The sequence below is a fragment of the Aspergillus pseudoviridinutans genome, assembly GCF_018340605.1.
Source record: "Aspergillus pseudoviridinutans IFM 55266 DNA, scaffold_2, whole genome shotgun sequence".
Classification (NCBI taxonomy): Eukaryota; Fungi; Ascomycota; class Eurotiomycetes; order Eurotiales; family Aspergillaceae; genus Aspergillus; species Aspergillus pseudoviridinutans.
This window is the reverse complement of record NW_025091282.1, coordinates 4,846,408-4,872,088: the sequence shown is the minus strand read 5'-3', so window position 1 is coordinate 4,872,088 and position 25,681 is coordinate 4,846,408. Positions and strand designations below refer to the sequence as shown.

Genomic DNA, 25,681 nt, shown 5'->3' with positions numbered 1-25,681 from the left:
GTATTATGTTGTCAATGGTCAACTTGCACTCCTTGCGTATCTGCTTATTCAGTTGGTCAGACATGCCCAATCATATAAGAGGTCAAAAGTTTGTCTGATAGCAGAGTTGTTGAATAGACAACGATGCAGTGCAGCACAAGTTTGCTGGAGACTAGTTTCCCCAGCCTTTCTGGCACTTGAAAGACATAAATCAGGGCCCTGTAAGTATTTATAGCCACCAATTTGGTAAAGGTAGACGCTAGCGCTGTATGATTAGCCAGTGGTAATAACTTCGCGTGAGCCACTGGGAGCATGGTGATCATTCCATATCTCATGTACTATTCTGTAGTCCAGGAATAAGGAAAGGACTTTTGTTGCAGAGGTGCCCAAAAGTGCGAAATAGCAAAGGCACCACCATGTTCTATTGTGAAACTCCCAATGCACAAATGAGGCGGTCGAAACAGCCATTAGAATGATTACTGAGGCCTTTTCCAGAGCAGACGATTTTCCCAGGATCTGACTTCGTAGGCAAAGTACAGAGAATAATATGGTCGCGAGAAGGAAAAAGAGCATAATGTTCATTTCTGACAGCTTCCTCTGCACTTCTGGTAGTGGAAGGGTCACGAAGTTGTATAAAACACTTCCTGATAAGAGGCTAGAACATAAAAGTGCAATGAAATGGGCAAGGATAGTTGTCAGGTCGCTACAGCAAGTCCCTAGCATGTCGTGCGCCATCTCTGTAGTACGCGTTTGGGTTGAATATTGCCTGCTGCGCAGAAAACAATATTATTTCTCTTTATATGCCTTCGCATTCATCGCACCTACTACAACCGCTTGATGTTAGGTGCTTTGCAGTGCTTAAGCGCGCGTACGGTCGCTTCATAAGCGATCTTGCGCGTAGAGGATATAACCATATCGACAAGTTCGATTTCTTGGACGACTACCAACGCGCGCAGCAAGAGGCCTTCCAACAGCCAGCTAATATTCAGAATAGTTTCGCAGCTAGTGGCCTAGTGTCAGTCGATGCAGAAAGAGGAAAGAGTGCTTTCGAAGCTTAATATCTCTCTGCGCACGCCTACACCACCATGCAGCCGGCCAAACAGCAGATCTAGCCAATCCACACCAAAAACACCTAGAACCGTGGTTCAGCTACAAAAGCAAGCTTCAATACTCAGTCTGCTAAAGCAACGGTCGAATAGCCCTCAGTGCCCATCAAAAACTATGCTAGATCGGATCATCGAGGGTCACTGCATAGCGCTACACAACACCGCGCTACTAGCGCAAGAGAACGCGAATCTACGCGCAGCGAATAGGAAAGTGGTGATGAAGCGTACTCGGTCGACTAATCAGATACTCTGCAAAGAGGGTTTAACCGTCGAAGAGGGCCAACAGCTAGTTACGCAGCTAGATTTACCAGCAGAAGCACCTGCGGTAGATTCCCGTACGCAGGGCGAATTGCCTATTCAGGCAGACCAACTGGCGAAGAGAGCTCCACCTAGGTATAGTGGGTGTAGGGAGATTGGCCACGGGATCAAAGTCCAGACTGGAGCTGGTGGGAATCGAAACGGCAGAGCGATAAAAGTAAACCACCACCCACCAACAAGAAACATAAAGGAAAGCACATTTGCGACCATCTGTTCACAACACGCGAGGATTTCCCCTTGCATTACAGAGTTCACTGTGCTTGAATCGATAGAGGTTTCTTCAGGGGTTTTCAATCGTGGAGAAACGGGACTTTCTCATGCTACTCAACTCTTACGTAGGGGAACCAGATCCCCGTCCTATTTGATTCTTCGCCATCGCACTCTGAAATGACATTTTGCTATATACATGACATTTTTGCATCCCTCTGGAATGACATTAATCCAACCTCCTTCTGCTTTACAACACGAACAATCTCCCTATTCTCAGGAATCTCGGCCAAATGCACGGAGTTAGATCGATCTTACTCAGGAAGAACCCTGCCACGGTCAGGCCCCGGAACTTGCCCCGTGTGTTACCGGGCAAACCGACGGAGATGATCGCGCTTGCAACGCAGCGGATGTCGGTCTGGGACTTCCTCCGCAGGTTACTTCTGGTTTGGAACATTGCTCAAGTAGTAGGGATATTTGATTTCCTATTTTATAGTCAGATAGCTCCCTTCTCATATCCGACCTATTTCAGACAAGAGAAATATCCTTGAGCTTCTAGTTCCAGTTGGAAAATGGCCGATTCTTTGAAGTCTCTAGGTCGAGTCGCCGTTGCTGCACTTGGTTTTGTCAGCTTTTTTCCAATCACCGCTATCGCCGTGGCAGCTGAGTCCCAGAAGCCAAGAAGCCTATTGGTGCCTTCGGTCCCCAGCCCTATTGCTCAGTCTAATAATTACATCGTGAATGTCCGCGCAGAAAGCGACACGCAATGGCAACCAGTCGAGCTCTACTGGACCCGGGTCATGGTGGCCAATGTGACGACTGGGGCAGCAATATATCACAACTCAAGCGTGGGAACACTCGACTTTGACGGTGTCATCCAGATCAGTATTGAACCCAGCCGGGATGTTTTCTCCTCTGTCGACTCTGTTAGAATCCGACCCTTATCTTATGACATTCCGTGGAAGCTCGATGGGCGCACCATTCTGCTTACACTCGTGGAGCCTACGAACCTGGTTGTGGAAGTTAATGGAGATGTCTTCCAGGTTCTCCACCTCTTTCTTAACAAACTGGACACTGGCGCTCCTCAACAGGAGAAAAGCGAAACTGTCACCTCGTTTGGCCCCGGTTACCATAAACTCAACGAGACATACAAAATATCATCCGGAGAGACTGTGTATCTCGCCCCAGGCGCCGTCGTCTGGGGATCGTTCTTATTCCTCCACGCCGACAACGCTCGCCTCATCGGACATGGTGTTATCTACGGGAGCACCCTTAATGCTGTGAATGTGAGTTTTTCCAACAACATCGTCGTCGACGGCCCTACCGTTCTCAGCCCCCTCCACGCATCCGTCGGTGTCGGCTCTAGCCGTAATGTTTTGGTCCGCAACCTTCGGGTCATCAGCTCTGGCCAGTGGGGCGATGGCATAGACACGTGGTGCAGCCACAATATCATTTACGAGAGGTTGTTCATGCGAACCGCGGATGATTCTTTGGCCTTCTATCTTGCATCATCAGGCTACAGCGGCGATAGCCAGAACATCACCGTCCGGGACTCGGCTGTGTGGGCAGATGTGGCACATCCCCTCAATGTGGGCGGCTTCGGAGGAAACCAGACAATGTCGGACGTGACGTTCGACAACATCGACATTCTTGATCAGCACGAGCCGCAAATCTACTACCAGGGCTGTATGGCCATGAGTACTAGCAACGGCAATATTGTGAAAAACGTGCTTTTCAGCAATATTCGCGTAGAAGACTTCCGCCTGGGCATGCTCTTCAGCTTTAAAGTGGCATACAATCCCAAGTATGACTCCTATGCCGGTGGGACTTTGTCTAACATTACGGTGCGAAATGTCGAATACAACGGCTCAGATAGCAATCTCTCTATCTTGTCAGGTTATGACAAGAATTCACAAGTTGAATTTGTCAGCTTTGAAGGTTTGAAGATCAATGGCAAGCTTATTTGGTCAGGAATGCAAAAGGCACCATGGTACGCTGTCTCTGATTATGTACCGATGTGGGTTGGTGCCCATGTGGTGAATGTTACTTGGTCAGAATGAAGTCTGCATTCCAGTTGTCTATCAAGGAACTAAATATAATATTAGTCACAAGCGAGCCGTTCATCCTAATTACAGTAGCAAATGTAACTGTTTAGGTTACTATATATCAACGACGAGAAAGTAATATTACTTGATTATCGGTACAGTAGGATAGTGTTGCTGAGTGTAAGAAATAGGGTAAATACTAATTTACTTATTTATTAAAGACTATGCACGGATAGGGTGGTCGATTCGATATATCTATTACGGTGCCTTAATGTACTCCTTAGGCTAATTAGCATGCTTCAGGTTATATATTTAGTATCTAGATATTGCTCAGTCTCCGTCGTCACTCAGCCCGTAGCCTATAGTAGAAGGGTCAGATGATAAATGATATTGTAAAAGAGCAGTGCAAGGTTTTTCCTTAACTTGAGGATTTGTATCAGACCACAACTTCATGTTTGTCTGGTTCCTTCTCACGCTTGTTCATGATTTCTAAAGAGGATGTACTCCCTGTGCAACTTATTTTTCCTTTTCTCTTTTTAGGAAGAGCTAAACCCTGAGGAGGCACACGGACGTAGAAGCTAGGCGAGAGCTGAGGACGTATAGAAACCTGCTTCCCAGATAACTGTTGCGAAGTTGCTCTCTGATCCGATTCAAATTTTCAAAGCACCTCCATATTCGAGACTCCGAAGCTCGTGAAAATGGCCGGCAGTATAGCACTAAGTGCGGTCAACTTTTAGGTCTCGTGGTTACTCCTTGATCACAGTCCAAGCATGCGTTTTGCTCGGCGCAACGGGCTTGGACAAAGGGGAGACGGTGGTAGAGTCATTCGACTAGGCAGCATCGAGATGATATCCCTTTGCCGATCGACGAAAAAGTATTCTTCCAATTAGAACGAGAGAACCCAAATCCAGTCGAGATCCCGCCTCATTCAAAGGCATCTTTAGTTGCACAAATGATCAAATTGAACCAAATCTTGACCAAATACACGGAATCAATCACATGGCAGTGATCGGACAAGACGATAGTGTCCAGATAGAAATTGCCGTTAGGAGCGCATCTCATCATCTGGATGAATGGCAAGCTACTATGCCCAACTACATGCGAGATGCCGGGGGGATATGGCCTGGTACGCTTCCGAAGGACTCGGACGAACGTTTGTCGCTCTGCATATCGAACACTCCCATTAAGAATCCCGCCCGCCCTAATTCGAAAACGTCTACTTTTTGCAGCCTCCCTCATCAAGCAAATCCCAACAATCACGGGCTGAGGACTCTGATGCCCTGGGAGATCGAGAGAATCTGGCCAATAATTGTCATCCTTACGAGTACACGAGAAGAGAGTAAAATACACAGTACAGTACCAATCCATCCTTCACCCGATCTAAACCAATGAGAGAAAGCCAAACCCGCCAATACCCCCTCACCCCACAGTCCAATCTGCAGAGCCTAAAGCCGCTCAGTTTAGCGAAGTCTGATTCTCAAGAGACTTGTCGTTTCCAGACATTGGAAAAGACGTATAAGTGTTAAAATGTTCCTCATGCGATCATCTCCAATGAGCGACTACCAAACCCGCCAGTTCTCCGCCGCATATTGGACAGTATTCCAATGCAGCTCCGCCTGCCCTTTACGTTAGCAGGCCAAAGTCGATCTTTCACATCATTGAGCCAGCCAGGACAGTATAGGCTAATAATCCTCTCCGATGATGGACAAATGAAAGAGACTGCTATTGTACGGGGCGTCTTCCATGTCGCCGGGCGAATAGCACCGTCTGTGGCTCTTGTGGGGGAATGCTATGTTGCCGGCGCGGGCGCGGGGTTGGCAGTAGATGGCTAAAAGGGGCACGGAGAAATGAAGGGATCCAAGAACACTGATTCTTCAGAAGAGATAAAAACTGCGTGATGACAACGCCCGGCAGGGATTGAGCTCGTACTATCTGGGATACACTCGTACCAGAATGGCGCGTGCTTCCCTGTACGCTACCTTGTTACTGGCGGCAGCGGCTAGAGCACTCGTTAGCCCGGGTTCCTTGGATTCCGACATATCGATTATTATTCACAATGATTTGTTGGGCAAGAAATCTCTGTCTATCGAATTGATACGAGCTGATGCTAATGACATCTCATAGAAAGTTCCAGCCCCCATGGTGGGTCTGGCGTGCTCTTGCTGGATGCGATGCCATTGCAGGAAGCTATGAACAGCTGCAACAGTCTTGGCGAGTCACTGTGGAAGTCAACTGCGGGATTTGACAGCATACAAAATGATCTGAACTATCTTGTCTTCCAAAAGAGATACGCCGACGACCAGAGATACTGGATTGCTCCAGTCCAAGGTACACCGTCTACCGTAGATGTGGGTGGTCGCGTGAAGAAGGCTCCCGCAAATGAGCATTTTCCAGTACTTTGTACACAGACTGCCCCTTACTCTACGCCCGATAAAATTGATACGAACACCACCTGGCAGGTCACAGTCAACTCTAACAGCCAGCATCTCACTGGGTGAGGCTCTACCGAGGTCATAGCAGATTCGTCGTCTAACCGAGATCTAGTGTCCGAGATCGATTCAGCTTTCGCTTTCTCGGTATTCGCTACGCCGAAGCACCAAAGCGTTGGGCCTACTCTAAGGACTTCGAAGGAAACGCCGATCATGCGTCTGCTCTTGACTACGGTTCCCAATGTGTCCAGTGGGCAAGCGGCTCAGAAGACTGTTTCTTTCTTAACGTCTGGACTCCGTATCTGCCGAATCCCAAAGCCGACTGTGGCAAGAGACTGAAGCCTGTGATGTTTTGGATCCACGGCGGCGCATTCATAGGCGGTACGGGCAGTGATACCACTTTCGATGGAGCTAATCTTGCATCAAGAGGTGATGTGGTTGTTGTCACTATCAATTACCGCCTGGGCACTCTCGGTTTCCTCGCTTTGGACGATCGGAAGACAAAGGGAAACTACGGACTGGCAGATCAGATTACCGCGCTGGACTGGGTTCGCCGCAACATCAAAGACTTTGGTGGGGATCCTAATCAAATCACTATTTTCGGACAATCGGCCGGAGCTGGATCGGTCCGGGCATTGTTGGCATCGCCCAAAGCTCGAGGCAAGTTTGCGGGTGCGATCATGCAGAGCAATCTCGGGGGAGTGACCGGGACGACGTACTCGAAGTACTACACTATTGAGCAAGAGATGGAAGTTGCCGGCAACGCCATTCTCAGCGAAACGAATTGCACGCATGCTGCGTCACAGCTCGAATGTCTACGGGCCGTTCCAGCAACAACGATCTCCACCCTCAGAGATACTGCACGCTACCTCGTTGTAGATGGCGAGTACCTCACGAGCTCGGAGCTCAATCTGAAAGACTCAAGATCTACTGCGAGCGTGCCTCTGATGCTAGGAACGACGAGAGATGACGGTGCTGCCATGATAGGCTATCCCAGAGCAGGAGAAACAATCAGCCAGTTCCTGAGCGAGACGGGTCTGCCGCCAACAGTTGCCCCAAGTCCAGCGTTCCCTATACCCTCCGGATCCAACCAGACACTTGATATCTTCAATACAACGGCAAGAGTGGCCACCAACGGGGGGTTCCGCTGTATCGACCAAGCAACTGCATACGCTGGATTTGCCAACAAGATATTCCCCGAAATCTACTTCTACGAGTTCAACCGCACCTACCAGTTGACCGGCTGGTCGCCCAATCCTCCTCTGTGCCAACCTCCCGTGACATCGGCGTATCCCAACGGCGATCCCAATGGAGAATATTTCAAGTGTCACTCCGGGGAACTGTATTACGTGTTTGGCAACGTGGTTCGGGAAGGCCTTGCACTGAGGGATGAATACGATTTGCCATTCCAGCAGTTTGTGCTGGACTCTTGGGCTAGTTTTGCCCGAACGTTCAAACCGACGCCGGACGTCAGATACACGACGGCAAGGGGATACGTCAACACAACTCGACACGTTGAAATGGCTGGCCAGTGGACGCCGTTCAAGCACGATAACTACCGGCTTCAGCGTTTGCAGTGGCCGTCTGCTATGGCGGATTTGGATGAAATTGAGCAGTGTCGTGCCCTGGATTTACCTCTTGAGTATCTTGACTAGCTTACTGTTACCACTTCTAGCCCTCAAAGGTCCAGAGTACTCTCATCGGGAACAATATCAAAACTTGAGCTATGAATGAGCATGAAAGTGTCGTGGATAGTAACCTCCTTTCTCTGAATATAAATGTAACGCTCAGAAAGCTATCTTTGCATCCCAGATTGGTTCCGCTTGGTTCTCTCTTCTATCTCATTCGCCTATTCAGATTACTAGCCATTACTGTCTCAGCTTGCTCCGACATACATGTATCACCCGATCGCGCGTATATTTTGACATGAGGATAGGTTAGCATGTCGGACTAAACGATCAAAAGAAATAATTGAAAAATCTCGAGTAATTAGGAAAATAGGGCTCGTCTGCAGCCAGGGAGGAAACCTCCCCGCCAAGCCATTTTTTTGGAAGCCCCAAGCAGTCTTGCTATTTACGGCAACGGAGATACCTTGCAGTACGGCCACTGTGGCAAAAAATGATCGTTAGAAGTATTCTCGATAGAGAGAAAGTGAGTAAACGGATTTCGTTAGCTTTGCTTGCTATTTTGGGTACCTGAGGCTTCATTCGTGAACCACATCCTGGATGCGAAGGTGTCAGTGTATATAGCTTCCAGTTCCTTAACGCGCGCCAAAAAGGTACTTTTCGGCGATACTCCAGTATTTTGTGCTCAAGGTTGGTATATACTGCTCTGATTTGACACAGTAGCCTTAACATGGGCAAGGTGAGACATCTGGTATTATTGTAGCACTAGATTCCGAGCTACAAATTCACAAGGCCCTTGACCGTCGCTCAGACAGTTCTGGTCGGTATGAATCGCGTTTACTGTAGGCACCTCACCTACCTAGCTGTAGGATGGGAGCCGCTGAACAATAAACTTAGTATCGGGCATCAGTCTTCCTAGTTAAACAGTTCGGAATTGAGGGCTGTCCTCTCATCCGACCATAAGGCTTCAAAGCCGCCAACTGGGCCAGCGGCCCTAGATTACGATATTTATGAAGTGCTCCTTCTATTGAGTGATATTACTTTGCACAATGACGCCACAATTTATGGTAGTACGTACTATTGTTCACTTGTCCTGCCCTAATTATTCTTTAGAATTTGCGGGTTCCTCTTTTGGCGGTGTTTGTCTTGGTCTCTTGCCTGGGCGCGGTTGCGAAGGGTGTCCCTACCTCGGAATTCAATACGTTCGGCCAATAGAAGAGGATAAAAGCCACCAAAGTCAAAATAAGATAACCCAGCATTCAATAGTCCCAGCCAATAGCTCGACTTTCACGCCGCCGTTTCCGCTTTTCACCGATGCTATTGTGTAGAGAAATCGCCCCCATAAACTTTTCCCGCCTTAGCCGTGTGGAGTAACACCGAAGAACCTCTTTCAAGCGCCAATGTCCTTAACTTTATAGATGGACCCTCACTTCAGCTCTAGCTCGAACCCTAAACGGTTATCACACGTAAAGAATTACTTTGACATCTCCAAGTAATTCGGCACTTGATTTAGGCGGTGACTTTTTGGCTAATTTAACCCTGGCGAGCGTTGGGTGGGTTTCGTCGGGTCAAGATACGGTCCTAGCTATCCACTCATAATCGGTACGGGCCCTGAGAAACTGTGGGGTGCCCTGCTACGACTCCAGCAGAACAGCACAGTGGATTTACCACACTCGCGCGCTATTTGGCTATCCTGGACACAGCCTCGTGTCAAATAAGGGAATCGGAAACGGTTGAGAAGACGAAAACAGAGATATAAGCTTCCCTCTGCACCTCATCTTGCTCCTCTATTCATTACTCCCTTCTCTTGTTTTGCTTGACAAGAAGTGTGTAAGGGAAATCACGACCTTGGGGGCTACTCCCGGGAGGATAACCACGGTTCTACACTTCGAGCTATAATTCCCCTGCAAAGGATAACAAGGTCGAAATAAGATGAAGTTCAGAGAATGAATGTGGTGCCTGCGGGTATGTGCAGACAATTTCTACGCTGTAATTAAGATCAGAGGTATGTTAACTTCTCGACTTGCAGGAGGGCGTTCGCATTGAGTGGATGAGCAACGTCGAGAGATTGCGCGTTGAGCATGAAACAGTTTACCTACTTCTTAATAAACTCCAGAGGCACCGCGGGAACACACTGAATTCGCGTACGTATTTACGATAATCCCAAGTCTGGATGACTTCCATGCTCACCAGCGCGCAGCCACTGTGTCGGCGCAAGTCACTTCCCCGCAGGATGGAATTATCGGCGTGAAGCTCATCCACTGGTAATACTTCACGCATCCTAGTAGTGCAGGCAGACAAGATTGACCTCCTAATTAGGGCAGGACAAGTGAACAATAGTCCGTACGATCGTCTCAACACAACCTCCGGCCACACCAACATCATCCACGATAACCTTGCCAACAAGCTCAAGTACGCCAGTGGACCTTTAGCTCTGGATGTCAACACCGCAGCCAACGAACTTGACTTCGTCTTCCGCTCCCTGAGCGGCAAGAAACTTACCGATCACTCGTTCCGCTCCATCGGCTACGTCGCAGATCAACGCAACGAGGCGCACCGCTACGAAGACGGCCTCTACGCCGCGAAGCAAGGCTATATGCTCGCAGAGCTAGATCTCTCCGTTGGCGAAAAAGTCTACGGGCTGGGCGAGCGCTTCGGTCCTTTTGCCAAAAACGGGCAGACATTCAACATAGGGAACGAGGATGGCGGTACTAGGTCCGAGCTAGCATACAAGAACATCCCGTTCTACATCTCCTCGAACGGATACGGTGTGTTCATCAATCACCCCGGCAATATCAGTCTAGAGGTGCAGTCTGAACGGACTACGCGAGTCAACATCTCTGTTCCGGACGAGGAGATCGAGTACTTCATCGTCTACGGCGACTCGCCCAAGGATATTCTGCGAAGATATACTGCTCTAACGGGGCGTCCAGGGTTGGTTCCCTCGTGGAGCTACAATCTCTGGTTGACGACTAGCTTTACGACGAACTATGATGAGCGGACAGTAACAGCATTCCTTGACGGGTTCCGCGACCGCGATATTCCGCTGGGTGTCTTCCATTTCGACTGCTTCTGGATGAAGTCCTACCAGTGGTGCGACTTCCAATTTGATGAGGAAATGTTTCCTTATTCAGTCGGGTATTTGAAGCGATTAAAGGGGCGTGGACTACGCATTAGTGTTTGGATCAATCCCTACGTCGCACAGGCCTCGCTGTTATTCGAGGAAGGAAAAGCGAATAGATACTTCATCAAGGTCAGCTAGAACTCCGCCCCTCGCTCCACACCACCCTCTATGAAATACAGCTTTAACCCACTTTATAGCGCATCGATGGGTCTGTCTGGCAATGGGACTTTTGGCAAGCCGGCATGGCTATCGTCGATTTCACCAACCCAGCCGCTTGCACCTGGTACAGCACCCTCCTAGAGCGACTTATGGAGATAGGCGTCGACAGCTTCAAAACCGATTTTGCCGAGCGTATTCCCGTAAAGAGCATTAAATACCACAACGGCGCTAATCCGGTACGCATGCATAACTACTACGCGTTGCTATACAAGCGAACAGTTTATAAAACTCTGAGCACCCGCGTCGGCGATAACCAGGGCCTTCTTTTTGCGCGTAGCACCGCCCCCGGTGGACAAGCGTATCCTGTCCACTGGGGCGGCGACTGCGAGAGTACATTCGAGGCAATGGCCGAATCACTACGTGGCGGGCTGAGCCTTATGCTATGTGGGTACATTTTCTGGGCGTCTGGTATCGGCGGCTTCGAAGGGACACCTTCACCAGCGCTATATAAGCGGTGGGTACAGTTTGGCTTGCTTTCGTCGCACTCGCGACTACATGGGTCATCGTCATTCCGTGTACCCTGGATCTGCGGCGAAGATTGCTCGATTGTGATACGTGATTGTGTGAAGCTCAAAATGCTTCTTACGCCGTATATCCTGGCGGAGGCTTTACGTGGACATCGCGATGGGACGCCACTGATGAGGGCGCTTTTCTTAGAGTTCACTAAGGACCTGAACACGTACGCAATTGATACGCAGTATATGTTTGGGTCGAATTTGTTGGTTGCGCAGGTTTTCAACGAGGCCGGTGAGGTTACGTTTTACGTGCCCAAGACTGAGGAAGGGACGGGAAGTGGACATCTTGGTTCAATCTTCAAAGTCGTATGTCGGTGGGCAGTGGTATGCTGAGGCCCATGATTTTGCCACGATGCCTATCTTGATTCGCCCCGGCTCGGTAATCATGACGAACCCTAAGCTCAAGACACCCGAGGAAGATGCGCTGCACGGGATACAGTTACTGGTGAATGGCACTTTGCCCGCTGAGTCCGTCGTCGAGATAGTGAACCCGGGCCAGACAGATCAAGTTCTTAAGACTCTTCGGTTGACTAGGACTTCTGATAATAACGATACAGAAGTGGACTGGGTCGATGAACGAGAGAAACTCTGTTTCCGCCGGTGGACAAAGATTATTGTAAAGAAGACCAGTATCTGTTTTCAAAAAGTCATCTTCCAAATAAAATTGTTCAAATATCAATATGTACGTTGAAAAGTGAAGACTGAGGCGTAGCCCGCCCGCCGCCACCGAAAGATAGGTATCGCAGTTAAGTAACTAAGACGGACTGTACTAGCTATGAAATACCAAGAATTTATAGGTCAACCAGAGCAACGGAATTAAGAGGAAGAGAAGAAGAGATGAGGTAAAAAGAGTGTTGACTTTGGGGAACTAAACTATCCAAACCTCGAGGTGTTTGAACTACCCTCGAGGATACCCATGGCTTGGAGGTTTCATACCCCAGGACATGTACAAGGAGTTTCCACTACGAGCACTCTACATCTGCCGATGGGGAATCAATTACATTTCTTTGGTATTAGTCTGGGTCGAAGCTGGGAACCTTACCAACTTTCGTATGGTTCCTATACCTGCCAACTAGACTGTGTAACGCTGGGAAAATGTCCGTAGATATGCCATCTGGTTTTGAGTGATCTGATTGGCGGGCACTGAGGGCCACTGGATGATAGAACAATGAATCCTGGTTTTCTATACTACAATTTCGTGGACCTGAACAAGCCCTCCATGCTGATCTGCTTTTCTCAACCCAGAGAAATAGCTGGCGTTGGCCAAGAAGACCGAATGTAAATCTTCATCATGTATTGATCTTCCCCTAGCGAGAAATGCAAGGGCGCCAGATGAAACTAATCTCTGTGCATGAACCAGCCTTCAAGCTCTGATTTGACATACTGCGCGTTAAGCTCCTGGATCGCAACCCCCGGGTGATAGGGATCACGCCAGAGGCATGAATGTCCATCCCAATTGACGCAAGTTGCATTTGGTGCACCGTAGGCGGTTGGGTTGTTGAGTGCCTGGTTGAACGGCTGTTGCGTGTCTATGAATTTCGCTTTGGTGTTAGGGTGGGACGACAGGAAGTCGTGAAGATGAGTCTGGAGTAGGCTGTTGTATTTTGCAATTGCAGCAGCATCCTGACTAACGGCTTCGCTCCCTCGGTCGATAAAAACGGGCGTCCTCTGCATGGCTATAAGTGAAAGGTTTAGCTTTTGTATGGTAGCCAGAAGGACGTGTGGGAATAAACTCACGAGGGACAGCAAGTAACATAAATTTTCTGATTCCTGCCTTGTAAAGGATCTCCAACTGGCCAAAGTACGAAGTCATTATTTTGCTAAGGAGTTCGTCTAGATTAGACTGCGCATAGATTCCTCCTAGGTCGTTAATTCCCATCCATATACCGGCCAGAGTATTGTGACTGTCCCAGGGTACGGATGCTGGCTTGGAAGCAATGCTATTGCTAAAGAGAGCTACCTGTTGGCGAAGATCGGGAATTGAAGTGCCCCCGGGAGCAATAATGCTGGCATCTGTGGTCGCTCCAGCCACGGCAAAGTTGAAAGACAACGTAAGCGATGTATTGTACTTGGCAATCAAGAATCCGACCCAATTTTCGCCTCCGTCTGTCGTCTGACCAGGAAATGCTGGGTTTCCCAGAGGGTTTGCAGTGGAAGGATAACTGCCTTGAATATTGAAACCCGTTGTAGAATAGGAATCGCCACTGACAATGATGAGTGAGCATTGATATTTCACAACCCCCAAAAACAATGACTTACAATGTGATGAGGTACTTTGTGCCAGCTGACAAACTATCAGCTCCTTGCGCTGAGATTGGGGTAGCAGCACATAAACCAAGGGTAAATAAAACACCCGAGACTATAATTTTAGCCATCTTGAAGAGCTAGTGCGTCACAAAATTCGTTGCTTTGAATTCTATTCCGGAAAGCTGGAAATGTGTTCGCAAGATCAACAACCCCGCGGGGGAGAGCAGCGGTATATTACCTGGAGCCCACCGTGGGTAGGGCCAAGGGGACAACAGAGTTCGGATCCATAGCAATGACAACATTGGTTAGTTCGGATATTCTCAGACATGAAAACCAAAGCGGGGGATGCAAAATTGCCACTGTTCGAGAATGAATTGAGGACTTATGTCCATCAAACCAGGATTTCCGGTCACCCGAGAGCTCGCAGTTTGTGTCGTTGAGCCTGTTCAACCAAGTATCCGTATGCCCGTCACCCCAGGATATTTAGACTTCTTTTCTTAGCAAGGTGGGAATCCTGTAGTAATCGATGATTGGGCGAAATGGGGGCGATCCTCTGCAACTGGCGGTAACTGATGTCAAGTTTGTCAACCCCTCGGGGAAAACGTGGAGAAGCGGAGAGGCGGTTGAAGGTTCTATCTCGATGTCTCTTCCGTCGAGGCGATTGTGGCGCTTGGGTTGCGGGTTTGAAGAAAAGTAATTGGCAGGCTGATTGTCAGGTGTGTGGCATAATCATCAACACTAACAGCAAGTACTGTTAACTCCGGGGTAGTAAAACATTAGCGCGTGGAGCCCCGCAGTAGATCCCTGGCATAAGTTTACCTTTCGTTTCATCCCGGAATCTGCAGGCGGCTATTTGATTTCTTCCGGAGATCACGTACCGTCTGGAATCCGTCGTAGGAAAGGGTCTGCTCGTGGCACGAATGCAGTATTTCAACAAACCTCATGAGATCTGTAAAGCCACCCAACCTTTTCATTCAAGAATAACCCGAGATTTCATTTGGCTTGCCAGCCAGTATTGTCCCAGTCTGGTCGAAGTGTTCATGTTTCAAGTTTCGCTTCACCGGGGCTCCAGTCTCAATTCCGTTTTCATCACGGATAGTTTAAGGGCCTAGTTATTTCCTAGTATCTCCTCTGCATCTTTTTGAATTTTAGCCGTGCGTAGGTTCCCCGCCGGAACCCAAGTTGCGCTAAAGGTCGGGAATTACCGAGAGGAACAACCCAAGATCCGGAGGGGCAACTATGCATGGAAAGCTAGGATAATAAGAGTGACAAGAAGTTGCAAGATAACAGCATAATACCCCATGAGATTCTGCCCGAAGAAAGCACCTTAGCCTTTGTTTCTACCGCTGCTTAAGGGATTTCATAGAGCCATTGAGATGCGCCGGACTTTAGCATACGCTTTTGCCATTGCGCAGTTGGCTTCTGCAAGCTCCATTAGGTCAAGAAACAGTGTCACAGCCCGGGTGAACTTCAATCAAAACACCGGCTAGCCCCAGCACTTCGCATCGGGACTGTTATATGGAGTCCCTGATACTGTGAACCAGATTCCAGTAGGATTTCCCCATTTTGCTCCGTTACTGTTTCATTCCATTCTGATCAAGTCCAGGTGCAATTTTTTGAGGATATTGGATATAATTATGAACGAGCGGGAGGCTCACAGATCCCAGCCCCTGGCCGCAGATGGGTCTTCAGCTTAACAGAATATCAAGTAAGAATAGTCTCCTCTTCCCAAATCTTCTCAAAGAGCACTACTTACAGGCTATCTAGAATCAATTTCACTCTGTACTTTCAAACTATATCACTGCCCGCGAGTTTGACGCAACCTTTATTCTTCTCACGGCACTTAGCCCTGCTAGATACGTGATAGTAACTTCCAGTACATGTTTAGCTTGATTGGTTAGATGGGCAAAACAATTGATGACCACATGAAAGAGTGTGATTTTGGTCTCCAAAAGGCCAATGAAGCCGAAAAGACTACCAAGTATGTGTTGTAAATGACACCAGCTTGGCTTCCATGCTGAAGAATTTCTCGACCGCTAGACGACCAATGAAAGAAATGACGGGTAAATATCTTAGTCACTCGTTTCGCAATGCCTAACGTCTCGGAATTTGCCCAACTGGCCCATGCCACCAAATGATCCAGCTTTTACTCCGCACATAGCAGGGTTATTCCAGGGATCGGGATTTGACCATTCCCAATTGGTTGATATTTATCCGTCATCCGTATTCCTCCCTTTCGTGCGGGGACATCAGAGTCTTGGAACAGCAACCTTCTCGCTTCCAATTTGGTGGGGTTCACGACTATAGCACGAGCTAAGCCACCTGAATGTTTTGAACTACCCAAAAATATTACAACCACCCCACAGCAGGGTTTGGGAATGAATCCGGAAAAATAAAGGTAGGCAGGGTAATTGTGCAAACCACTGTATGTAATCAAAGAACGGATCAGGCAGCGACTACATTCTTCCACGTTCTTATTGCCCAGCTACTGTACCGTCGTGGTTAAGCCGCCTGACTCCAGATCCACAATCTTGTCACATAGATCTACCAGCCGTCCGCCAAAAGATAGTCATTCATTCTTGGTTTAAGACTTCGGGAGACTTTAAGACAGTAGATGGTGGTGAGACTATCTTTGGAGTAGCTGTATGCTACCAGACCGATGCCCACATACTGGTTGCACAGGTTAACCATAACATTGGAACCGAAGAAACAATCCTGAGCGCTACTTGAGTTATCATGGGCATACATACCGCTTGATACTGGGGAAATCAAGATATTCGCAATTCTACGGGAAAGTTGCCCAGGACCTAGTCTAATTTGTACGGGGTCCCTGCACCTACAATACATTAACCAGGCTCTCACATACTGGCTGCCTCCAACCTAAACCAGACTAACTTCTAGCCTCCCAACCCATCTACTTAGAATTGGCCGCTCTTCCTTTACATCGATACACCAGTAGTTTAGCTATATCAGTTGCCCACTCCATTCTCCATAGGGCTAGCACCATTGCCAGGGCCAATAATATAATCTTCTCCCTAAGGCGCCATTACACTCCTCTTCTAGTCAGTATACAGTCACTAAAAGACACTCAAAGGTTTAATAGAATAGATCTAACTAGATGCCAGCAGCTACTTTACTTCTTTTAATAATCCCCATAACCCTGCATATAATTATCCAACACCATAGCCAGATACCTATAAAACTCCATTACATCCTTACAATCACAGCCATAGCAGCACTATCCTATCATACCTAGGACCTGCATTCCAGCTGCTGCTGGTATTTAGCTGGTGCAGGGATCCTATAGGTAGTGCTAAGTACAGCCACTAGAGCTCACACCATTCTTATCAAGAAGTAGTTAGGCTGTGCCTAGCCCACCATAACTCTACAACCTTTCCATAAGCTCCTTCACATCAAGATTACCATGCCAGCCCATTAGACCATCCAACCTAGCCAGTAGGTATATCTCTGGTTACCTCATACAGGCTTCCAGACATGCTTTCAACTGCCCCTCTTTTATATCTCCTTCTGGGACAACACAGCTAAGTAGCGCACACTCTATATTCTGGTCTAGTCACAGTCCACTAGTCTCTATAAACACCTATATATACAGGGAGTCGCTTCATAGTCATTAATAGTCTGCTCTGCTGCTCAGGCCCTAGGGTCAGTCTGTCAACTTCACAGCCTGTCAACTTCACAGCATTTAGGACAATCCTATTTATTATAGAAGACACCACTATTACATATGCTTCTATTCATCCACATACTCATCCTAGCAAGCAAACATCATCAAGGAATACTATGAAAGTTGCAGATCATATAGCAAATAGATGATTTCAGTATCATATCACATTCTATCACTCCTACCCTATCCAAATCAAAGTATTGACTTTCTCTATGCCACCAATGCTAGACAGCAGATTAGATGCAGGAACTACTGGACCTCAACCATGGAGGCCCAACTTGGGGCAATCCTTACAAACATTTCCCAATTCATGCCCCCTATTCGAGGAGTTATCCAAGGCGCAATGGTGCTAGATGATAGTGTCTTCCACAAGATGAGCTACCACCAATGGGTTACCGCGGCAAGTCCAAAGATTAGAGGTAAGGAATATAAATATCCATTTTGTCGTCCAATGAGCGGGTCCAATTAATGATTAAGTTAAATAGGAAGCTGGAACTTACACAGGTTACTTCCAGATACTCTTGACTTCTTTATCCTGTTGTCCTCCCTGGCTGGTATCATCGGCTCTGTCTCACAGGCAAACTACGCAGCAGGAAATATATATCAAGATGCATTGGTCCATTACTGACATGCAAAGGGGCTACCAGCTCAGAGTCTCGACCTCGCCGTTATAAGGGGGTTCAGCTATGTATAGGAACACCAAGATGTTGCAGTACACACCAGTCAGTTCAGGTTGGTAAGCAAGCATCCCTCCCCCTCCTCCCCATTTTTAATTCCAGACGAGGAGAACAGCCTCTAACTAACATAGTCCATGCAGACAAGTATTAATGAGCAGTGATTCTTCAATCTCCTCCAATGCGCACTTGCAGGTACTGCCAACGGCGAGAGACTGCTAATAAGGCAACTTCTCATCAGAGCTGGCACTGAGGGCCCCATGCAATCGGCTTAGAAGGTGAATCCTGGTACTGGCTTCTACTAGCTCCAGACTCTGGCGTCCTTTGCCTACCTCCGATAGGTGGACATCCAGGGAATCGAAGTAGCACCTGATGATGGCAATAGAGCCGAGAGCAAGAAGCTCCTCGAACTTCTTAGGTGATCCAAGTCAATGGAAGAGGCCATTGAGACAGCACAGAAAATTCTACTAATTAGAATAGCCAAGATTATATCATTGCCTGTAGCCGACATTAATACGGGCAAGCCTGTCTATACGTACGGCGTCGATAGTCTTGTGGCGGTTGAGCTTCGAAATTGGTTGGCCATAGAACTTAAGAGCGATTTAAGTATTTTTGATCTAACGAGTAGCGCCCCGATTAGCGATGTCAGTAAGAAGATTGCGAATGGGTCGCAGCTAGTTCCAGCTGGTATAAGGAACTTTAGAGGCGAGTAAAGGTTTAAGATGCTTGGAGAGCAATCTTCAGCTCCCGCTGGGGCCGGTCATTGACTTTGACTGCCTTGAAACGTGGAAAGAATAGAACGTGGCTTCTAATATTGTTGCAATGGCTCACTTGACTCCCAGGATGTCACAATAAATGCACTCATTGATAGTCATCTATAGGCGACCAAGCATTATCACTATTAGGCTACCAGTACTAGTGCCACTGATCATGTCAAAGTAGTCGCAGGGCTTAGGTAGTGACTCAGGGTCGATGGTTGCCATGAGCTGTTGAAGGATCATAAGGGAGGATAAGCCACAGACGCCACCGCCATCAAGGGTGAGGAGCTGGATTTGGTTGGAAGGCATTACAATATTATCCTCTCAAAAAGCACAGGCAACAGTGGACAGGAAAATGAGTTAGTAAGACAAACTTTAAATATATCACTTCCTTAAAGACAATACGCCTGAACAACACTAAAACTTGCATGATGACTTAATATAACGATCATGGTGAAGTAAGGGACTGCAATCCTGCATTGCTGTAACCCTGGCTCCCCTTGCCTGTGGGCGATGATGTCCTGAATTGGCTCTTACTTCAATACAACTCTCTATGGAGAGCGATAAAATCCGCACCGTTAACGTGCAAACATGAAGACCTGGCACGTCTCTAGGCTTAGATGACATTAACTAGGGTTGCTGGGGCTTGCCGCCAAGCGAACTGGGGTGAGGTTACCTTTAGTATAGATAATTTAACGAATACTAAGGGGCGGAATAGGCTGAATTCCCTTAGATTAGCTACCGCTGGGGAATCCACAAAGCCTAGAGTACTGTCTACTTCAAACAATATTGATGGTAATGGCTGAGTCCAGCTTGAGTCTGTTCAGCATGAAGACAAGCTTGCTATTAATTCGCTGCCTAATTAAGTTGTTGTCTGAGCTGATATTGCTAAGGTTCAAAAGCAAAGCTCCTGCATGCAGACTAAAACCCCTTGTGAGGTGGATCTGCAGCCTTTGATATCTTTCATTCCATGACGGTGAGAGGTTGGTATATGAATAATGATGTTAATAATAAGGGCTGTACTAGGTGGCATAATTTCAAATTGCAAGGTTGACTAAAATGAACTGTCACATCCAGCAACTGTCTCTAAAGTATGATGGCACTGCTCATATTCCAATGGTATGGTAGTAATTCAATAGAAAACTAAGCATAGAGAAGAGAGGGAAGAAAGTATATATATAGCAGGGAGATATATAAACAGAGGGTGGAACAGTGCAAATAATCCAAACAACCCTAAAGAGATAAGCAGTTAAGATAGGCAGAAAGCTCTACATAAAGAGTTAGCAGGGAATATAATGACAGGTTGTTATATTACCCCCCCTTTTAGGCTCTGGATACCCCTATCTGGGGTTTATTATTGTTAGGGTGATTATTAAGGAATACCTTATCTTCTACTACTTATAGCTATTCTAGTAGGTGTATTAGCAGGCCTAGCATAGCTAGATACTAGGCATGGAAGTTGCAGAGTAATGTTAGGGAGTTTCTAAAATTTTAGGCTGGATACTAGGTAAGATTAACATCATGACTAAGCCACCTTACTTAGTACTAGAGTTTGTGATAGTAGAGTTGGGATACTAGTATCTCCTTAACCTCCTACTTATCCCTGCTGTTAACTTTGAGTAGGGGAGCTAGGTCCTAGAGCTAGCTAGACAGAGGAGGTATGGAGGGGGCTTTATAAAGCTTCTTAGGTATAAAGATAGGGTGGACTTTTATAGAGTCTGGGAGATCTAGTTAGAAGGTATTCCCCTCTTACTTTATAATTTAGTATAGCCTTATAAGCTAGTTAGTAAGCTTCTAACTAGGATAGTTAAGCTTCTAATCTAATATAGTAATAAAGATATAATTATTAATATTAAAGTTAATAGTACAGTGATGCTTATTAGCCTATTATTTCTATTAATATTAAGTAGCTTCTATACCTCTGTAAGTATATAACTAGATCTCCTCTATATATCTAGCTATCTACTGTGCTTGCTTATAATTAATATTAAGGTCTAATAGAGTAGTAACTACTAACTAGTTAAAGGATATATATAGTTTAAAGCCTCTCTTAATAAAGAAGGATAATACCTCTATAGATTTACTTAGAAGTACTACAGTAGTAAAATTTAGTATAGATAGCTACTAGTCCTAGTTATCCTAGTAATAGTTAATAAATAGTTATAGTTACTATGCAATCCACTGATTTATAACTTCTATTTAGCTATTAGTCTATAGATAATATCCTAATAATAGCTTAAGGTAGATCTATAAGACTTTATATAGTTTATCCCAGAAGTCTAAGATAAACTATCCTCCCTTATCTAAGATAATTATTTCTAGTAAGCCAGTCTATAGGTAAATATAGGTAATAAAGAGATGCACTATATTATAAGCAGTAGTTATCTTATGATAGGGAATGGCAAAGGCTCTCTTCCCTAGTTAGTCTACTATAATAAATGCAGTGTTAAAACCTATCTTAGAGTATAGGAATGAATCGAAATCTATAGTAATATATTACTAAGGTTGGTTTAGGATAGACCTAGGCAAAACCCAACCCGGAACACCCCCCTTGAGCCCAAAACCCAGCCCAGGTAAAACCCAGAACACCCCCTCTGAGCCTAAGCCCAGCCCAGAACCCAACTGGGTAGCCCAGTTGGGTTACCCAGGTTATTTTATTTTAGTATAATTTTCTTAACTAGGCCATGCTAAGATGTATAATTCTGCTGACTAACTTAAATAAAATACTATTATTTATACCTATTCTAGTTACTACTGTGGTTTTAATTAATATATAGTCCTTAAATATATAAAATCTTAAGTAATTTGGCTGTCTCTTACTAAATTAACACTGGTAATCATCTATTATCTAAGCCTTAAGATAATATTATTATATTATGGTGGTTAATAAGCTATATATATAAAGGTACTCTTAATGACTATAGAAATATATTTAAACTATAGAGTATAGTAAGTATATTATAATTAGGCTGCTATGGTTATATAGTAAGAGTATATTATTATATTAATTAGTATATTAGCTACCTATAGTTACCTGGTTTCTTCCTTTATTAATAATCCTACTTCCTTCCTTTATAGCCTATCTAAAGCACAGCCCTCTGTAGCAGGTAGGGCCTGCTAGATACTTAGTCTATCTAGCTAAACTATATAGCTGTTAGGAAGTTATATCTAAACTAGACACTAGCTATAGATTATATAATATAGTTAATTAGTATATTAATTAGTACTAGGTTGCATGATCAAGCTAGTGTCTATCTTAGACAGGACCTTAAGCTAGTGTCTGTATTAGATAGGACTTTAAGCTAGTGTCTAGCTTGGATAGGACTTTAGGCTGGTGTCTATCTTAGATAGGATCTTAAGCTGGTATCTATCTTAGATAGGACTTTATTAGTGCCTAAGGTAGATTGCAAGTACTTAGTAAGCTTAAGTATTTAGCAGGCCTTGCCCACTATATAGTGATTTCTTACTATCTAAATCTAGGTTATAGGTTAAACCAGCTCCTAGCTTGCAACACCCTGGACTGGGATATTTAAGCCTATAATAAGAAAATCTTAAGCTTAGATATCTAGGTTTTCTAGATATCTAGGCCTATTCCAGAATATATTCTGGAACATGTTCCAGGTGATCTATTAGGTAGCCTAGAAAACCTAATGTATCTTAATAGTACTATCTAATTATACCACCTTTTCTATCTGTAAGAGGGTTAAAATATAATATATTAATAACTTTAATTTAGCTGCTAGCTGACTAATACACCCCCTATCTTTTAGATCTAAATATTTTATTTTCTAGACTTAAAGATTTCTATAAGTTAATTATTACTTACTTTACTCTTACCCCTAGTATATATTTTACTATATCTTAATTCTTAGACTCTTTCACTCCATCCTTATATAGATCTAATAGTATTAATACCTTTATAAATATCCTATAAGATAGCCTTATACCTAATCTTTCTCATAGCTAATAGAGCTTTAATTTAGATAATAATTATTCTATATTTTAAACTCTAGTACTACTACTACCCCCCTCCCTCTAGTACATTAGGCCTGATTAAAAGAAATCCTATATACTTTATACTATAATATTAAAGATAGAATTTATTAAATAGTGGCTTAGAACAGAGTATAGAGTAAAGAAAAGAATATATTAGAATAGTAATAGGTACTCCTTAAGTATATAGAATAGCTTTAATTAAATTACTTAGGCTAGTAATAGCAAAGTAAAGCTTATATATAAGAAATATAATAGTATACTAGATTATCCCTATAATAATAAGTATAGTATATTAACTATGGCAAGGCATCTAAAGGGATTATAATGCTATAATATCTCTACTAATTATATAAAGTAGAAAGGTATTATAGCACTTATACAGGATATAGTAAGCTATCTTATCTATTACCTCTCTATATATTAACTAATATTAATAGCTAGAACATCTTAAAACTACACTAGTTTTCTCTTAGTAAGTATGGGAGGAGAAGCTCCTTATCTTTATTATAAGGATAAAGCTTCCTTTTTAACTTATTAAATACTCTAAGTTTTAAGAATTAATTAAATTTACCTAACTTACTTCTTTATAGCCTAATATTCCTTCCTCCTAAACCATGTAACAGTGGTTATAGGATATAATAAAGATATAGTAATAAAAGATGCTTAATAAGCTTCTATCTAGTATAAAGCTATTAATTACCCTTAATTACTAGATATCTCTATTCTAATAGGCTTTTATAGTAATTATAGGATATTTTATTAATAATAGATAGAATTATTAAGAAATTCTGCTTAGTTTTAAACTGCTTTATAGATCTTATTTAGATACTAACCTAAGTACTATTCTTTTTAACCTACTTTAGTAATATAAGATTACAGATTATATGCTTTCTATTATAATAGATAATATATCTAATAATATTATATTAATAGAAAGTATATAAGATTTAATCTAGTTAAATTAAATTAGCACTGATACTATAATTATCTATATTCCCTATATTATATATATAATCTAGCTAAGTTTACAGAAGCTTCTTAGTTAGATAAAAGCTAATCTAAAGAATAAGATAATAGAGATTAATTAGTTAGAGGCCTAGTTATAGTTACTATAAGTAAGGTAGTAAAAGTAAGAGATTACTAATACCCTTAATAAAGTAAGTCTCTTTATAATAAAGTATTTAGATTATTATATTAATTATTATAAATTTTATTAGGTAAGAGTACTTATAGTTTTTATTAATATAAGCCCTTAATATTATAAAGCCTTCTATAATCTCTAGACTAAAGTATTAAAGCTTATACTAATCTAAGATATTAGGACCTACTGGAATTCTACCTTCTTAATACTCTAAAGAGTAAAGAAACTATAGCTAATCTTTAATTAGTTCTGCTTATAGAATAGCTATAATTACTTAATACTTAACTAAGAAGAATAATATTAGATTAAGTATCTTCTTTAGATTACTTAACTATTCTTTAAATTTACTACTACACTCTCTTAAATAAAAGATATAACTATCTATATTATCTTCAGTATCTATAATAAACTTTTTAATTATCTTAAAGTATTAATCTATTAGCTTTAATAGAAGAAAGTAGCCTAGAAGAAGCTTATACTTAGTGCTCTCCATGCAGTAAAGGAGAAGCTATCTATTTACTATAGGGAAATAGATAAGATCTATAGTAATCTATTTATAATTAGGATAATCCTTACTCTATAAAATAAGCTTTAGTTCTTTAATAATAAGGATTAGGGTCCTAAATTATATAATTAATATTATAGAAGCTTTAAAACCTATATAGATCTCTATAAGGAATACTTATTAGCTATACAGGGCTTACTATAAATATTATCTTTAGGTATTTAAATATTAAAGATTAATGCTCTTTTTGCTTCTAATTTTAATTAATTAGTAAGTACTAATAAGATAATATAGTACCTTAAGAGTGGTAAGTAATATTATTATTCCTGCTAATACTCTACTAATTAATATTATCTAATAGAGATAGCCCTAATTACTCTATAGACATTCTGGAAAGAGTATAAATATAAATTTCTAGCTCTTATAAAAATAGCTTATAATATACTCTTAATATTTACTACTAGTACTAGTGTTAAGTAGCTTTTTAATTCTGCTTAAGATATTTATTATTATTATTAAGGCTTACTTAATTCTATAATAATCTAAGATCTAATGCTATTCATGTGTATATTAAGGTTTAAAGTAGAAAAGAAGGAGCTTTTCCTTATAAAATAATATCTTTTAAATAAGGAATAGTAAGCCCTTAATAAAGAGAAAGATACTTAATAGCTTCAAGATACTCTTAAGCTAATTAGTAATAATAAAGAAGATAATAGCCTAGAGATTAGTATAGACTAGCTAGCTACCTAGTAGCTATCTAAGCATATATAGGGTAAGAGATAAAGGAGTATAGTATCTAATAGGGAGTAAGAGGGCCAGGAACTACTTCTATTAGATAATAAAGTAGTTCTTCCTTTATCTAATATATAATAGTATATCTCTAGATAAAATCAGAAGTATATAAGGCGTAAGGATGATTAGTTCCTTTATTATTAGTTATTATTATTATAAGCTAACCTATAACACACACTGTGTGTATGCAGCTATAATTATATAGTAAGAGTTAACTAATATATTAATTAATACTAGGTTGCATGATTAAGCTGGTGTCTACCTTAGACAGGACCTTAAGCTAGTATCTACCTTAGACAGGACCTTAAGCTGGTAT

At 43.5% G+C, this 25,681-nt stretch overlaps 4 protein-coding genes across 4 annotated transcripts; 3 read left to right on the top strand and 1 right to left on the bottom strand.

Moving 5' to 3' along the window:
• Nucleotides 1–2,182: 2,182 nt before the first annotated feature.
• Asppvi_003769 (uncharacterized protein) lies at nucleotides 2,183–3,670 on the top strand (the record flags this gene model as incomplete). Its single annotated transcript, XM_043299730.1, has 1 exon — nucleotides 2,183–3,670. One exon carries the CDS (start codon nucleotides 2,183–2,185, stop codon nucleotides 3,668–3,670), a length of 1,488 nt encoding a protein of 495 aa, XP_043155665.1.
• A 1,938-nt stretch (nucleotides 3,671–5,608) lies between these two features.
• Nucleotides 5,609–7,739, top strand: Asppvi_003768 (uncharacterized protein; the record flags this gene model as incomplete). Its single annotated transcript, XM_043299729.1, has 3 exons — nucleotides 5,609–5,675; nucleotides 5,780–6,149; nucleotides 6,200–7,739. 3 exons carry the CDS (start codon nucleotides 5,609–5,611, stop codon nucleotides 7,737–7,739), a joined length of 1,977 nt encoding a protein of 658 aa, XP_043155664.1.
• Nucleotides 7,740–9,655: 1,916 nt separating this feature from the next.
• Asppvi_003767 (uncharacterized protein) lies at nucleotides 9,656–12,258 on the top strand (the record flags this gene model as incomplete). The annotated part of the gene is given in 5 exon segments (XM_043299728.1): nucleotides 9,656–9,674; nucleotides 9,826–9,973; nucleotides 10,029–10,962; nucleotides 11,031–11,873; nucleotides 11,890–12,258. 5 exon segments carry the CDS (start codon nucleotides 9,656–9,658, stop codon nucleotides 12,256–12,258), a joined length of 2,313 nt encoding a protein of 770 aa, XP_043155663.1.
• Nucleotides 12,259–12,905: 647 nt separating this feature from the next.
• Asppvi_003766 (SGNH/GDSL hydrolase family protein) lies at nucleotides 12,906–13,942 on the bottom strand (the record flags this gene model as incomplete). The annotated part of the gene is made up of 3 exons (XM_043299727.1): nucleotides 12,906–13,243; nucleotides 13,305–13,771; nucleotides 13,827–13,942. 3 exons carry the CDS (start codon nucleotides 13,940–13,942, stop codon nucleotides 12,906–12,908), a joined length of 921 nt encoding a protein of 306 aa, XP_043155662.1.
• Between the last annotated feature and the right edge of the window lie 11,739 nt (nucleotides 13,943–25,681).